General features: G+C 44.7%; 1 protein-coding gene across 2 annotated transcripts in view; it reads right to left on the bottom strand.

The window, feature by feature from the left end:
- The window catches only part of DOHH (deoxyhypusine hydroxylase), a 136300-nt gene that overhangs the window by 93182 nt on the left and 25707 nt on the right, over positions 1 to 17411 (bottom strand). For both annotated transcript variants that reach the window (XM_077475826.1, XM_077475827.1), the window contains exon 3: positions 15130 to 15367. In XM_077475826.1, the coding sequence (XP_077331952.1) occupies positions 15130 to 15367 (238 nt within the window). The remainder of the gene's footprint in view (positions 1 to 15129; positions 15368 to 17411) is intronic.

The following is a 17411-nucleotide window of genomic DNA, read 5'->3' as shown; positions in this document are numbered from 1 at the left end:
TCGTTTTTTCTAAGACAAAATGTTCCCAAGGATCCAGAGAAAAAGAAAAGAAAAGACTGTCTTTCTGGCTCTGGATCATCCATTATCCCAGTCCGTGATATCAGAGATTCCCTTAGTGGAACAGGGCTTGATTCAAACCTTTCACAGTTCCAGAACGGAGACGCAAGACCCATTCTAGATTTCAAAGATCTGAATCAGCACTTAACCATCCGATCCTTTCGCATTGAGTCAATCCGATCGGTTGTGTCCATCCTGCAAGGAGGGGAGTTTTGGCTTCAATCGATATCAAAGATGCATATCTCCAGGTGCCAATGTTTCCAGCTCACCAGAAATTTCTGCGCTTTGAAATATAAAATCGTAATTTTCAGTTGTCGCCCCGCCATTCGGTTTAGCCACAGCACCACGGGTGTTTTGAAAGATTCTGGCACCTCCTTTAGCCAGATTAAGGGCTCAAAACATAACGGTTCTAGCCTATTTAGACGATCTACCCTTTAACAGATCATTCAGTCTCAGGTCTAAACCAGAGTCTGATCGCAGAATCTCTGGGTTGGATACTCAACCTAGAAAAATCCTCCTTAAATCCATCAAGGAGGAGATTACAGTACTTGGGGCTGGTTATGGATACCGTACAGAAGGTATTCTTACCCCAGACAAGAATCCGTTCCATTGTAGCACTAATTCAACTTATTAAAACAAAGACAAATCTTTCAATGCGGCTGGGCATGAGATTGTTGGGGGAAATAGTGGCCTCCTTCGAGGCCGTCCCTTATGCGCAGTTTTCGCTCAAGACAAAAAACACCATCCTATCAGTCAGGAATAAAGGATTCCCCGCCTTGGTTTTTTCCAAATTCGCTTGGCTCCCAACGCAAGTCAGAGCCTAAATTGATGGTTATCCAGCAAAAAGGGGAAAATCTCTTCTACCTGTATCCTGCAAAGTGTTAACAGATGCCAGCCTTCTAGGCTGGGGAGCAGCCTGGGAAGAAGATTCTGTCCAGGGGAGATGGTCCACCAGGGGGACACGAGAAATCATGCAGCCCAAAAAATAATAATATTCTAGCTTGGGCAAAACACAACATTCCTTGCCCATCGGCAATTTTCATTCCAGGAATAGAGAGTTGGCAGACAGACTACTTGAGTCGTCAACAATTTATTTCCGGGAGAATTGTCTCCTCGCCCCGATATCTTCCTAGCGGTATGTCAGAGATGGGGTATTCCGGACATGGACCTATTCGTGTCCAGATTCAACAACAAGGTCGACAACTTTGTGTTGGGAACAAGGGATCCGCTAGTAGGCGGAACAGACGCATTAGTCTTCCTTTACTGATCTGTGTGTTTCCTCCAGTTTTGCTACTTCCGCGCCTTCTCCGCAGGAACCAAAAGAGGTGATTTTGGTGGCCCCAGCAGATCTTGGTTACCGAGATCATTAAGATGGCATGAGTCCTTTTGGACTCTATTATAGCCAGACCTTCTCGCACAAGGTCTGGTATTCCATTCTACCTTTATGGATGAAAAATTTAACAGGTTTGACTGTTGAATCCCACTTTATAAAGGATCGTGGGTCATCGCCTTCAGGTAGTCTTTACGTTGATTAATGCCAGGAAGCCAGCTTCCAGTCATTTACTATAAAGTCTGGAAGGTATATGTTTCTTGGTGTGGATCCAGGGGTTGGCACCTCAGGAAGTGTGTCATAGGCAGGATCCCCGATTTCCTGCAAATGGGATCTGAAATGAAGTTGGCCTTGACTTACATCAAGGGCCAGATCCTGGCCTTGTCAGTGTTTCTTTTCAATTACCTTTTGCTTCCCAATATTAGTGCATAGCTTATTCAGGGGGTAACATGGATTAATCCCCCTATCAAGGCACCTCTAAATCCTTGGGATTTAAATTTTGGTCTTGTTGGCTTTGCTGAATCAGCCGTTTGAGCCTTTACAAGAAATTCCCTTGGTCCTTTTGACAAGAAAGATAATCTTTCTGGTTGCCATTTCTTCTGCTAGAAGAGTATCGGAACTAGTGGCTCAGGCTTGTAAAGAGCCATATTTGATCATGCATAAGGATGAAATTCTCTTCCTGAATTCCATCCAAAAGTGTTAACAGGTTTTCATTAAACCAAGATATTATTCTTCCTTTCTCCCCAGTGCCTCAATCTAGGGAAGAGAAGGCACTACATTCCCTTGATGTAGTAAGAGCGATCAGAGTCTATTTAACCTCTTCGCGCCTGCCCTATAGCCGAAATATGGCTACAGAGCGGACGCTAACTGCCGGGAGGCCGTTCCTGAACGGCCTCCTGTTTACTTCTGCAATGCGAGCTCCTGCGAGCGTGCATCAGGGAAGTTCTGTGCTGGCCGTGTCCCTCGGACACAGCCAGTCACAGATCGCTGTAAACTGCCAATCACAGCGGCTGTTTACAGCGCGATCGGCGTGTCCAATGTGAGATGATCTCATATGTAAACATATGAGATCATCTCTCAGCGTCGCTCTCCCTCTTCACACAGACAGCGTGTGAGAAGCAAGAGATCAATGGCTGCAGCAGCCGTCAGAAAAAAAAAAAAAGTGCCATCCGCGCCCAATGCTATTCGCTGTCAGTGCCACGTATCAGTGTCATGTGCCATCTGTTGTCAGTGTCACCAATGCCACTCATCGTTGCCATCTGTCATCAGTGCCACCTGTCATTGTCCTGGTGCTCCAGGGCCTTCAAAATGCAATAGGTAGTCAACAAGTTAGATGTGTAATTTATGCTCCTAGAACAAAAAAAAAAAAAAAAAAAAAATCTTAATTTTGCAAAGAATTGTGGGAAAAAAATTACATCAACAAAAAGCTCACCGTGCCGCTTACTAAATACCTTGGAATGTCTACTTTCCAAAAAGGGGTCATTTGGGGGGTATTTGTACTTTCCTACTTGTTCGGGTCGCAAGAAGTGAGATCCACCAGTACATCAGATGTGATCAATTTTGTGCGATTCGCACCACAGCTTGTAGACTCTCTAACTTTCTCAAAGACCAAATAATATCCACTAATTTGGGTTATTTTTACCAAAGACATGTAGCAGTATAAATATTGGCCAAAATTTATGACGAAAAATTTGCATAATTTTGTCACAGAAACAAAGAAGTATGCGTTTTTTTTCAAAATTTTCGGTCTTTTTTCCATTTATAGCGCAAAAAATAAAACCCCCAGAGGTGATCAAATACCACCAAAAGAAAGCTCTATTTGTGGGGAAAAAAAAAAAGACAAAATTAATTTGGGTACAGTGTTGCATGACTGAGTAATTGTCATTCAAAGTGTGAGAGCACCGAAAGCTGAGAATTGGTCTGGGCAGGAAGGGTGTTTAAGTGAACAGTAGGCAAGTGGTTAAAGGCATCCGCTCAGGTTCGCAAAACACATGTTTGGACAGGCAACGTCAAAATCCACTATTTTCATAGTTATAGTCAGTTTGAAAAAAAAAAAAAAAAGACAAGTCCATCCAGTTCAACCACAAAATTTATATATATATATATATAATTTATAAAAATTTTGTGGTTGAACTGGATGGACTTTTTTTTTCAACCTGACTATAACTATGAAAATAGTGGATTTTGACGTTGCCTGTCCAAACATTTTCCCCGGATCAACTTTCCCTATAAATGTCAGTACCCAGTTATATTATGAACACTTAGGAAATAATCCAGGCCTTTCTTAAAGAAATCCACTGAGCTGGCCATAACCACCTCTGCAGGGAGTCTATTCCACATTTTCACAGCTCTTACTGTGAAGAAACCTTTCCGTATTTGGAGATGAAATCTCTTTTCCTCTAGACGTAAAGAGTGCCCCCTTGTCCTCTGTGATGACCTTAAAGTGAATAACTCGACACAAAGTTCACTATATGGGCCCCTTATATATTTGTACATGTTGATCATATCTCCTCTTCTCAAGAGTGAATAAATTCAGTTCCTCTAATCTCTCCTCATAGTGGAGTTCCTCCATGCCTCTTATAAGTTTGGTTGCCCTTCTCTGCACTTTCTCCAGTTCCCCGATATCCTTTTGAGAACTGGTGCCCAAAACTGAATTGCATATTCCAGATGGTCTTACTAATGATTTGAACAGGGGCAAAATTATCTCTCTCTCTCTCTCTCTCTGGAGTACATACCTCTCTTAATACAGGAAAGGACTTTGCTCACTTTGGAAACCGCAGCTTGGCATTGCATGCTATTATTGAGCTTATGATCTACCAAAACCCCCAGATCCTTCTCCACTATGGATTCCCCCAGTTGTACTCCCCCTAGAATGTATGATGCATGCATATTATTAGCCCCCAAGTGCATAACTTTACATTTCTCAACATTAAACCTCATCTGCCACATAGTCGCCCAATTAGACAGAGCATTGGAGGTTGGCTTGTAAATTGGAGACATCCTGTAAGGACGTCATTCCACTGCATAGCTTTGTGTCATCTGCAAAGATGGAAATGTTACTTTTGATCCCAGACCCAATATCGTTTATAAAGATATTAAAAAGTAAGGGTCCCAGCACTGAACCTTGGGGTACACCACTGATAATCTTAAACCTTTCAGAGTAAGAATCATTAACCACTACTCTCTGAATTCTGTCTTTTAGTCAGTTTTCTATCGATTTACAAACTGATATTTCCAAACCTGTAGACTTTACCATACACATGAGTTGTGTGTGCGAAACGGTATTGAACGCTTTTGCAAAATCCAAGTATATCACGTCCACCGCCACCCCTCTGTCCAAGGTTTTACTCACCACCTCATAAAACCTTTTCCAAATGGATTCGTTAAGTGATTGTTCAAGCTTCAGCTTAAAAGGGGTTGTAAAGTTTTGTTTTTTTATTTTCTAAATAGGTTCCTTTAAGCTAGTTCATTGTTCACTTACCTTTCCTTCGATTTCCCTTCTAAATGTTTTTTTTTTCTTTGTCTGAATTTCTCACTTCCTGTTTCTCCTCAGTAAACATCACACCATCATCCGAGCGGTGTTTAGTCAGCCAGAACAGCTTATTGAGGAGGAACAGGAAGTGAGAAATTCACACAAAGAAAAAAAACATTTAGAAGGGAAACCAAAGGAAAAAGGTATGTAAACCAACAATGCACTAGCTTAAAGGAACCTATTTAGAAAAAAAAAAAAAAAAAACCTTTACAACCCCTTTAAAGAAGAAAATTCTTCCTTCTTGGGTGGTGCATCATCAGGCCCCTATGGCTCAGATCTGTAAGGCAGAGACTTGGTCTTCGGTTCATACATTTACCAGATTTTATCAAATAGATATTAAAGGTCATGAGGATATTGCCTTTGGGCGCAGTATACTGCAGGTTGCAGTACGAGTTCTCTGGCCTCCTGTTTTTTTGTTGTCTCCCTCCCTTCAGTTGCCATTGCTATGGGACATGCCACATAGTAAGTACTATGGCTCTGTGTCCCCTGTTAGAAAAGTAAACGGGATTTTTAAAACGGCTTACCTGTAAAAGCCTTTTCTTTGATGTACATCAGGGGACACAGAGGCCCCTCCCTTCTTGGTATACACTTGTATTGCTTGGCTACAAAACTGAGGACTCCCAGTAGTGGGATGGGTTATATAGGGAGTACACATCTTACCTTAGGGCGTGCCAGTGTATCACCCATCGGTGGCCCTATAACCCACATGGTAAGTACTATGGCTCTGTGTCCCCTGATGTACATCAAAGAAAAGGATTTTACAGGTAAGCCGTTTTAAAAATCCTGTTTTTCCTGTTGCACAGTAAAAAAAACCCTTACAGTAGCGATTTGCTAATTTTGTAATATGAAGGGCTAATTTATTTTGTAATAATTCCATTAGGTTACTAAATGTCTTAGGCCTGGGTTTCAACCTATGTTTTTTGGTGCTTTGTGCAGAAAACGCACCACAGTTTAATGTTCACATCTATGCCTTTTTTTTTCAGCTGTTGTGCATTTGAAAAAGATCCTTGACCCTTTCCAACACAAAACTGATTTTTGCATTCAATATACTTCAATGGAGAAGCTGCAGAAAAGCATGTAGTCTGCTTTTGCAGCAATTTGTGTATTTTAATCTGCCCAACAACAAATTGGCTAAAAAAGCAAAAATACAAATCGCAGCAAAATCGTGTGCGCAAAAATAAACATGCACAGCAAAAAGCACTGCATAAACTGATCAAAAGCAAACTGCATAGGCGTGTACCGAGTCTTATGCTGGCCACACTGAAAATTGATCTGACGAGAATTTTCATGCAAAAAATCTTTGTACATTCCCTGAATGAAAGAATGTTTGAAATTTTCGCTTGCTTTTAACATGGTTTTAAAATGTAATTTCTGAACGAAAACTACATAAGCATGTGGTTAACAAATGTCGATTTGACCCCACTAACAAGTAGAAAAATCGAAAAGACATTCTTAACCACTTGCCGACCGCCGCACGACGATGTACGTCGACAGAATGGCACGGGCAGGCATATGGGCCTACCTGTACGTCCCTGCCTTCCCGCGGGTGGGGGGCCCGATCGGGGCCCCCCCCCCCGGTGCCAGCGGCGGTCGGTATCCGTTCAGGAGCGATCCGGGATGAGGGGGGCGGCCATTCGTTCATGGCCACCCCCTCGCGATCGCTCCTGACGAATGGAAGTGAGGCGTGACATCATTTCCTCTCCTGTAATGTAAACACAGGCAGAGGAAGTGATGTAATCTCTCCTCCGTGTCTGTATTTTTCGTTCCGGCACCAAGGAGAGAGAGGATCGGTGAGTTGCACCAACACGACACTACACAGTAGAACATGCCAGGCACACTCACCCCCCCTTCACCCCCCGATCACCCCCCAATGACCCCTGCCCCCCCAGTCACAGTGAAACCAATTGCATTTTTTTATTTTTTTTGCATTGGTGTCATTTGTGACTGTAATACCTGTTAGGGCAGTTAGGGTTAGCCCCCTTTAGTTCTAAGGTACCCCCCTAACCCCCCCAATAAAGGTTTAACCCCGTGATCACCCCCCGTCACCAGTGTCACTAAGGCTGGGTTCACATTGCAGCGGTTTATGAGAACGGATGTGATTCGCACCGCACTGCAGTGCAAATCACATCCGATCTCCGTGCGATTCGAGTTCAGCCATACAGATAGTATGGCTGAATTCGCGTCGCACCCGCCGCAAATTCGCACGGGACCCTTTTTTGGTCCGCAGCAGAATCGGATCGCATGGGTGTTCACACCATGCGATCCGAGTTTGCAGATCGCACTGCGATATGCGAACTGATCTGGGGGTGTCATTAACATTTTCCGCATAGGGCAGTGTGAACTGCCGCCGGGAGGCATGCGATGCGGGAACCCGCCGCGGATTCGTGGCGTTCCTGCATCGCTCCAGTGTGAACCCAGCCTAATAAGCGATCATTTTTCTGATCGCTGTATTAGTGTCACAGGTGACGCTAGTTAGGCAGGTAGGTATTTAGGTTCGCCGCAGCTTTTTATAGCGCCAGGGACCCCCATATACTACCGCATAAAGCCCCCTGATTGCCCCCTAGTTAACCCTTTCACCAGTGATCACCATATAACTGTTACAGGTGATGCTGGTTGGTTAGTTATTTTTTTTATAGTTTCAGGGCACCCGCCATTTATTACCTAATAAAGGTTTAACTTCCTGATCACCCGGTGGGTGATACAAGTTTGAGGGTCAGATAAGGTCTGCGTCGCCCCAGGCAGCGTCAGGTTAGTGCCAGTACCGCTAGCACCCACGCACAAAGCATACACCTCCCTTAGTAATATAGTATCTGATCAGATCTATATTAGCGTCGCCAGCAGTTTAGGTTTCCCAAAACGCATTGTTAGCGGGATCAGCCCAGATACCTGCTAGCACCTGCGTTTAGCCCCTCCGCCAAGCCCAGACCAGCCCACCCAAGTGCAGTATCGATCGATCACTGTCGCTTACAAAACACAACACGCATAACTGCAGCGTTCGCAGAGTCAGGCCTGATCCCTGCGATCGCTAACAGTTTTTTTTGTAGCGTTTTGATACAGTCGCTGTCAGCCTAGGTGCTTTTTTACCTGTGAGTCTCACTAGTGTACCCCTAAATTTAGGGGTGTCTACTTTCCAAAATGGGGTCATTTGGGGGGGGGGGGTTTGTGCCATCTTGACATTTTATGGCCTTCAAAACTGTAATAGGTAGTGAGGAGTGAAGTAAAAAATTTACGCCCTTAGAAAGCCTGAAGGCGATGCTTGGTTTTCGGGGCCCCGTACGTGGCTAGGCTCCCAAAAAGTCCCACATATGTGGTATCCCCGTACTCAGGAGAAGCAGCAGAACTTATTTTGGGGTGTCATTTCACACATGCCCATAGCACGTGTGAGCAATATATCATTTAGTGACAACTTTGTGAAGAAAAAAAAAAAAAAAAAAAAGTTTGTAATTTTCCCGCAACTTGTGCCAAATATAAAATATTCCATGGACTCAACATGCCTCTCAGCAAATAGCTTGGGGTGTCTACTTTCTAAAATGGAGTCATTTGTGGGGGTTTTGTGCCATCTTGGCATTTTATGGCCTTCAAAACTGATAGGTAGTGAGGAGTGAAATTACAAATGTATGCCCTTAGAAATCCTGAAGGCGGTGCTTGGCTTTCGGGGCCCCGTACGCGGCTAGGCTTCCAAAAAGTCGACCACATGTGGTATCCCCGTACTCAGGAGAAGCAGCAGAATGTATTTTGGGGTACAATTCCACATATAACCATGGCATGTGTGAGCAATATATCATTTAGTGACAACTTTGTGTAAAAAATAAAAAAATAAAAAAATTTTTTTTTTGTCATTATTCAATCGCTTGAGGCAAAAAAATAAAATATTCAATGGGCTCAACATGCCACTTATCAATTTCCTTAGGGGGTCTACTTTCCAAAATGGGGTCATTTGGGGGGGTTTTGTACTGCCCTGCCATTTTAGCACCTCAAGAAATGAGATAGGCAGTCATAAACTAAAAGCTGCGTAAATTCCAGAAAAAGTACCTTAGTTTGTAGATGTGACAACTTTTGCACAAACCAATAAATATACAGTTATTGACTTTTTTTTTTACCAAAGACATGTGGCTGAATATATTTTGGCCTAAATGTATGACTAAAATTGAGTTTATTGGATTTTTCTAATAACAAAAAGTAGAATTTTTTTTTCAAAATTTGCGGTCTTTTTACGTTTATATCGCAAAAAATAAAAAAAAATCGCAGAGTCAGTCAAATACCTTTAAAAGAAAGCTCTATTTGTGGGAAAAAAAAAGGACGCAAATTTTGTTTGGGTACAACATTACATGACCGCGCAATTACCAGTTAAAGCAGCGCAGTGCCAAATTGTAAAAAGACCTCTGGTCATTGACCAGCAAAATGGTCCGGTCTGAAAGTGGTTAAAATTCTCTCATTCATTGACGGACACAGCTACTTTAAATCTTTGCCATAGGGTTATCACGCCACCTTCAGGAGAGGACTAGGCAGAACATGTAAAAACAGAAAAACTGCATTGCTCTGCCCAGGGGGCGGTCCCTCTGGCTTTAACCCCTCAGCCTGCTTCCGGCAGCCCAGTTTTTTTTCTGCCTAGTGAAGGACCTAGGCTCCCTGAAGGGACCATTGGTGCTGGGGATTTTTACGCAAGATTTTGATCTTCTATCAACAGCCAGCTGGGTGACAGGCTGAATAATGTAGATCCTTGTAGTCTCCTCAGCCTGGCCATCGAGTGTGAGCAGGCCCTAACTACACGCTGGGTCGGCTACGACATGCCCCTTCTGCTCCAGGGGCGGCCAGTGAGCTATATGCCCTGGGTCACACATATGACCGGGCTACTGCTGTGTACTGCTCGGGCGATGGGCCTGTGGTGAAATGCTTCCAGCTATTCCAACTGGAAGGGTAAGTATAGCTCTCCCTGCCTCGGCGGGAGGTAGATTTTGGGGTCTTTCGCTCTCCCTTTCCTCTCTCCCTATTCCAGTTTTCCCTCCTCTCCCTTCGGGGGACGCTGCATGACTGGGCATGAGGTGCAGTGTGTGCTGTGTACCTGGGCCAGGGGTCCACCGGGGGGCGGGGGGGCTCTGTGCTGGCTGTTTGGGTCAGTGTGATGTTTTTTCTGCCCTTTTTTTTTTTCTCTGTCTGCGGTGCCTGTGTAAACTTTTCCTCAGCATGTGCTGGCGCCATTTTCCGGCGGCCGCCGACCATTTTCCCTTAGTTTCTTTGCAGTACATGGCTGTCAGCCATTTTCTAGAGGTCCGGTGGCCATTTTCCTGAGATATATATATATATATATATATATATATATATATATATATATATGTATATATATCCACACACACACACACACACAAGAACAGCTGGGGGCATTTTCCTGTAGGCTCAGAGCGGTTTTACCTCCAGTGCTGGGTCATTTCACCTCAGAACAGCACAGTTTTTCTCTCTGGGTACCTGTGACTGGACACAGAACACAGCAGTCAGCGGCAGCACAGCACTCGGTCAGGGTGGCGAGTCCTGTGATGGGGGTCCCTCAGTCTGGGGCAGCTAGGAGGGTGGGATTGTGTACCTTGTCCTAAATTCCCAGGTGTGGCAGACAAGGTGGGTCAGCATGGCGTCAGAAGCTGGTGCTTCTTCCCTAGATATCCCTGTAATTGCAACAGGCTCATCTGCAAATAATGCAGTGCCTATGGACGCTTTGTCGGCGGTCCTGGAAATGTTTGTTGCCATGGTGGAGGCGGTGGTTTAAAAAAAGTCTCCTGACCCTCCCCCCCAGGGAAAGCTTTGATTCAGACTCGGGCCCTGCGGTGACTGGAAGCCCCTGTTATGACGTGTCAGAGCCTGCAGATCAGGACAGCGAGGATGATTCCGGGTCAGCGCAGGAAATGGCGCTAGTTGGAGCGCTTATCACCACTGTGCGGGGTACCCTGAAAATACAGGATGCAACAGGATCTTCTGCTGAGGTGTCAGTCCCTTTTGGTTCCCATAAACCGACCCGTACACCTAAGGAGTTTTCCGTATTTGACTTATTTTAAGTTCATCTACAAGGAATGGGGAAGCCCACAACGGGCCTTTTCAGTCCCAAGAAGAATGGCGGTGTGTTACCCCTTTGAGGAGAGCCTCTGGTCATTGACCCCCTGGTATCCAGGCTGAATAAAGTTAGCATGATTCCGGTAGAGAGCCGAGGCAGTGGCCCGGTCCATGTTTAAGGTAGTGGGGTCAGCATTACGACCTGTACTGGCCACGGCCTTGGTGTCGCAGACGCTTACTGAGCGGGCAAAGTTATTTCACCATGAATTGGAGAAGCAACAGTCTCCCCCAGTCTGCATAGAACTAGACCAGTTGGCGCACGGCCTTAAGTATTTCTGATGCGGCCCTGGATACAGTTCCCCCCCCCCCCCTGCTCTCTAGAGCATCGGTATCCGCAGTGGTGCTACAGCGCCTGATTTGGCTAAAATGCTGGTCTGCAGACCAAGCATCTAAAAAAACCCTGGCGGATTTACCCTTCCTTGGTGAGGGGCTATTTGGAGCTTCCCTGGACAACATTATTAAGAATGTTACAAGTGGGAAGAGCACGTTACTCCCACAGTCCAAGAAGAGTAAGGAGCCACACCGTAAGCAAGGGCCCTCCTTTTCCGCTCAAACTGCTTTTTCACCCGTCCAGGACGACAGGTAAGTGCTCCCAGTCTGACAGAGCGTCTACTGATAAACAAAAGCGTCCCCGGTTTCACAAGCCCAACAAGCCTGCAAGAAGAAAAAAAAAAAAAAAAAAAAAAAAAAAAAAAAAAAAAAAAAAAGCTACCGCATGAAGGTTTGCCCCTGCCCGACACATGCGTGTGTGTGTGTGTGTGGGGGGGGGGGGGGGGGGGGGTGGGGGCACGCCTTCGGGAGTTTGCAGCTCGGTGGACCTCGCTGCTGTAGGACTAATGGGTCTGCAAACTGGTTTTCACTGGGCTGCAAGAGTTTCTCTTGTCCAAACTTTTTTTCTCTCCAGCATATCTTTACTCCAGGCTCGCTGGGAAGCCCTGTTAGGGGCAGTGAAGGACCTGCTCATACACAGGGTGATAGTGCCTGTTCTGAAGCTGGAAAGGTTTCAGGGATTCTACTCTAATCTGTAGTCCCCAAAAAAGGAAGGGGTATGCCCAATCCTGGACTTAAAAGCCCTCAACTGCTTTGTAAAAGTTTCAGGATGGAATCAGTTCGCTGCACTCCATCAGGGGGACTTCCTGGCATCTCTGGATTTCCAGGACGCGTACTTACATTAACCCATATGCCTCAGGCATCAGAGGTTTCTGCGATTTATCGGGGAAGAGCACTACCCGTTTGTGGCTCTCCCTTTTGGCCTGGCGTCAGTACCCAGGGTCTAGCTCCAATTCTGGTGCTGTTTCGGCAACGTGGGATCACAAATCGTGGGTTACCTAGACAACCTCCTCCTTCTCAGAGCAGCTTCCGCCTCAGAATTAAGGGAGGATGTGGCGATCACCATGCAGACTCTACAGGAGTTTGGTTGGGTGCTGAACCTAAAGAAGTCGGTGTTGGTGCCGACTTAGCGTACGGAGTACCTGGGCTTACTACTGGACTACGTGGAAGCGAGTTTCTCTCCCTTCGGAACAAACTGCAGACTCGCCGAGCCGCGGTGAGGTTGTTGTTGAACCGCAGGTGGACATCTCTGCGCTTTTGCATGCAAGTTCTGGGCCTCATGGTAGCCTCCTTCGAGGCGATACCGTATGCCCAATTTCACAACCAAGTCTTGCAGAAGGAGATCCTGTCTAAATGGGACAAATCTGTTATTCCTAGATCGGATTCGGGTGAGCCAGTTGCTCAGGGATTCTCTTCTCTGGTGGCTGAGGACTCCGACCTTTCGGTCCGGGAGGTCGTTCCTTCCTCTCCTTTGGACGGTGATCACAACCGATGCCAACCTGACCTGCTGGGGTGGAGTGATGGGGGTGCAGTCGACCGAGGGCCTCTGGTCACAGGAGGAAACCCAATTGCCGATCAATGTGCTTGAACTTCGGGTGATCAGGCTATGCCTCTCCACGTGGTCAACGAGGCTACAGGGGCTTTGATCAGGATCCAGTCAAACCGCGCCATGGTGGTGGCATATGTCAACAAGGAGCTCAGCCGCAGCACGAGGTCGCTCACATTCTCCGTAGGCAGAACGACACGTGCCGGCCCTGTCGGCCATATACATCCCGGTTGTAGAAAACTGGAAGGTGGACTACCCAAGTCGCCAGATGCTGGACCCAGGAGAATGGTCATTGCATCCGGAGGTATTCAGGCTTCTTTGCCTGCTGTGGGGCACACCAGATGTGGATCCCTTGGCCTCTCTGCTCAATTGAAAAGATACAGAGGTTTGTGTCCAGGACAAGAGACCCCTGGACGCTGGTGGCTCCATGGGGCAGTACCAGCTGATTTATGCCTTTCCTCCACTCAAACTGTTACCACGTCGAGTGTAGGCCGAGGGGATTCCAGTCATATGGATTGCCTCAGATTGGCCTCGGCATCCTTGGTACGCAGACCTAGTACGCCGGGTGGAGGATGCTCCTTTGCGGTTGCTGATGCGAGAAGATCTCCTATCGCAAGGTCCAATGCTCCATCCTGCTTTACCATCGCTGGTTTTAACGGCATGGCTGTTGAAAGCCAGGTGCTAAAGGACAGAGGTCTGTCAGACTTGGTAATTTCCACTATGCTGATGGAACGGAAATCTTCTCTGAAGATTTACCATCGTACATGGAAGGCCTATATCTTCATGTGTGAGGAGATGGGGTGGCATCCGCGCACCTATTCGACATCCAGGATCTTGCTGTTTTTAGAGCGTGGATTGGTTTAGAAACTTGACTTAAGCCCTATCAAGGGACTGATATCAGCCTTGGCTGTCTTTTTTCCAATGCCCCTTGGTGTCTCACTTCTTGGTAAACACGTTTGTGCAAGGGGTTCGGCATTTAGTCCCTCCGGTTCGCCCATTCCTACCTCTGTGGGATATGAACCTGGTGCTATCGGCGCTTCAGAAACCGCCGTTTGAGAACATCAGGGAAATTCCCTTGTTGACCCTTTTCCCAGAAAGTTGTCTTTCTAGTGGCTATTACATCTTCCAGGAGGGTTTCCGAGTTGGCGGCCTTGTCTTGCAAATCGCCCTATCTGGTTATCCACAAGGTATATAGTATAAACAGTATCTTTCTTCTGCCTGTCATTCTCAGTGGATTAAAGATTTTACTCCCTAACCATATAGTTGGTTATTTATATTTACCGCTGCGTATAGAGATATTTAGAAATAAATTGCCTTTTTTAAACTTTATGCATTAAATTATACACCACACTTTTTTTTTGTAAGGTTATTAATCGAAACAATAATCGGCCAACTAAATTGATTATGAAAAATATTACTAGTTACAGCCCTAGTTATAGTCTCCATTACAGCTCAGACAGATTGCTGCCTTAAAGGAAGAGGACAAAATTTGCAAAGTTCTTCCCACTGTCGAATCCCAGTTGCTTTGCTTTTCCTTTTCGACTCCCATAGTAAGGACAGAGTTGTTGCTGCCTTTTTCCCCTATAGTTCCTTAGTTGGGTGCATGGAGGGATGGCTATGGTCTTACTATATATTAGTGTCCTGCAATGTGGGTTTGTTCTATTGCTAGCAGTCCACTTTATAGAGTGTGCAAGTTTACAGTGGTGTGAAGTCACCCATTCTTTATGTGTACAACTGAACTGAACCCTGTATTCTCCTTTACCCTCTTAGCTGAGGGGAATGTTTATTTTTGTACCATGATCTTGCATCATCAAATAATTAGGCAGTTGTCCCACTCGCCTCTAGTTTTCTGCAAGGCATATTTGTAAGCCCAAACTCCCTTTAGCTACATTCTTAAATTCTGATTTGCATTCAGTTCATTTGATGATTTATTCTACTTCCAAGCCAGCTTACTCGAAACTATGTAGTTGAAGAAAGATTTTTATTTTAAATAAAAAAATTGATCCGAGTGATATTTACCAGATTCAACCTCTAATAGTATATATAGTGGCCCTATAACCCACATAGTAAGTACTATGGCTCTGTGTCCCCTGAACTATAAAAGGGTTACTTTTAGCAATTTTAACCCCATTATGTTACCGGCCAATTAATCAATTATGAAAATAGTAATTAATTTCATAAAATCGATTAGTTGTTTCAGACCTAAATAATACACTTTTTGTATGCAACACTTACCATCTGTCAAAGCCAGGACTGCCTCTTGGCCACCAATATTGCGAAGTGCGAACATTGCACGATACCGTTCAAAGAGTGGCAACGTGTCATTCAAAAGTGCATCACGTAGAGAAGAAATATCTCTTTCTGTAGAGGGGGGCGCAGGGTCTACTGAAAGGTAGGGATTATCATCAGAGCCATCAGGATGGTCTTGAAGCCACTCTATCCTGCGTATAGCCAGTTGACACGTTTCTGCTACCTGGAGAGTAAAACAAATTATATTTACCTGTAAAATGACACTGATTACACGGTGTAAATGATGAGCCTAGTATTTACATAGATGGGGGGGGGGGGAACCCCACAGTCCCAAATAGTGCAACCAATAGAAATAAATATTATATATTTTTTTTTAATACATCATATCTATATGTAAACACACACACACTCCAGAATCCTATACTTCGTTGATCCTGAGGGTAAAAAAAATAAAATAAGGCATGGTCAGATTTGCTTCAGCGGGGGAGAAGATGTTCCGTTAACAATTTCTGATGTTTTTACCTGTTCGTTTCCAGTTCTATATTGTGCATTTAGGCTTAGTCCACACCAGATATACTTATCTTTACAATGACATTTAGTGATCACAATTGAAAGAAAGCAATACAAGATTTGTGAGACAGAACAAACCATATTAAAAAGGGGAAAATGTGTGAATGCACACCTACTCACAATGATCAAGGTGAAAAGATTACAGTAGGTAGGTATACCCAACATTTCAAATTCCTGATATGTGCCTACTGTACCATGTACTTACATGAAAAAGTATTCCATTCTCTTTGTATTGCTTCCTTTATGTGAAAAACCCTGGTGTTCCTACCAGTCCCTCTGATTTCCTATTAAAAACTGACCACATTAGGCAGGAGAAAACACGGTGGTCAGTTCTCAAGCTGTGGTGGGAACGCAGCTTGCTCGCCTCCAATGATGCGACTTGTCCTGACCCCCCTGCACAGCCATTAACTGGGAAGCTCAGTGTTCTGTTGCTTTTCCTCCTGCTGCTATTATTCAGGTCAGAACACAGGATATGTTACCACTAATAAAAAAAGGGGAAAAAAACCTTAGACTTAACGGTATTTCTACGAGTCTTTTAGGACAGCACCTGGAGAGAACATAGCTCCACCCACTTTACCAGCAAACACTGCAGTCACATCCATGGATCCATTCACCATACTCTGCAATACCCAACCATACTCTGCAATACTCCGCGATATCCAGCCATGCTCAGCTGTACTCGGACTCTGTATGTGACCAGGCTGTGGAAGTCTCACCCATGTGATATCGCCGTATTCAGAAATAGGAGAATCTACTTTGGGATGTCATTTTTCGTATGTATATGCTATGTGTTAGAAATATTGTATAAATGGACAACTTTGTGTTAAAACAATCAAATGCATTTTAACCAATTCCATATGACGTCCTTGACTTTGTGCGGGGATATCTGAATGATGCCCGAGTGATCAGCACAGAGGAGGACAGGGAAAAGAAGATACCTGTTAAGCCGTTCTACTGATTGTGCATTTACATGCCAAAATAGATCTCTTTTGCGGTAAGGATTATACCAAGTGGGGTCCTCTTCCACATACCCCCCTTGTTTACCTGTGCACGTGCCAAGGTGGTTTCTGTTGATGACAGCAGTCTCCATTTTTATGAACTAAAAAAAGGACAGTTTTATCTCAACAGTATTTGAGTGCAATTCCCATTTTTGATATAGGCGTTTTATATATATATATATATATATATATATATATATCTCTAGTTACACAGTGTACAGACTATACAGAATGGACATTTGTTGAAATAGTTGCTCATATTGTGGATTATTTTATACAAGCGCTGCTTGAACCTATTTTGGGTTTGTTATTTTAATGTCATCTACCTACAGTGTTTTTAGAAGCACTGTACTCTTTACGTGGTCCTGAAAACAGAAAAGAGTGAATTTGATTTTCTGAATTCTCTTGCGACTTCTAGATAATGCAGTAAACACCTTCTCCCGTCCAGGCTATGGAAAGACTTCTCCCTAGAGCTAGATGGTGTAAGACAAAAAGGTAAGGAGAATGATTTCTTGTGCCCTATGAAACGTTGGAACTTTTGGCAGAAAACCTGGGTCACTTTTTAGCACTAACCGGTCTGAAAACAGAACAGAAATGTTTTACTATAGACAGTGCTTGCAACTCGCACACCCTCCTAGCTGATGTAACTGCCACTAAAAGAACTAGTTTGAGCAACCAAAATTTGATTGTCGCTTCCTC

Source organism: Lithobates pipiens, unplaced genomic scaffold, assembly GCF_037356315.1.
Source record: "Lithobates pipiens isolate NorthernLeopardFrog02 unplaced genomic scaffold, aLitPip1_a1.2 Scaffold_13, whole genome shotgun sequence".
NCBI lineage: Eukaryota > Metazoa > Chordata > Amphibia > Anura > Ranidae > Lithobates > Lithobates pipiens.
The sequence above is the reverse complement of the archived record's forward strand: the minus strand, read 5'-3'. Positions and strand labels throughout refer to the sequence as shown.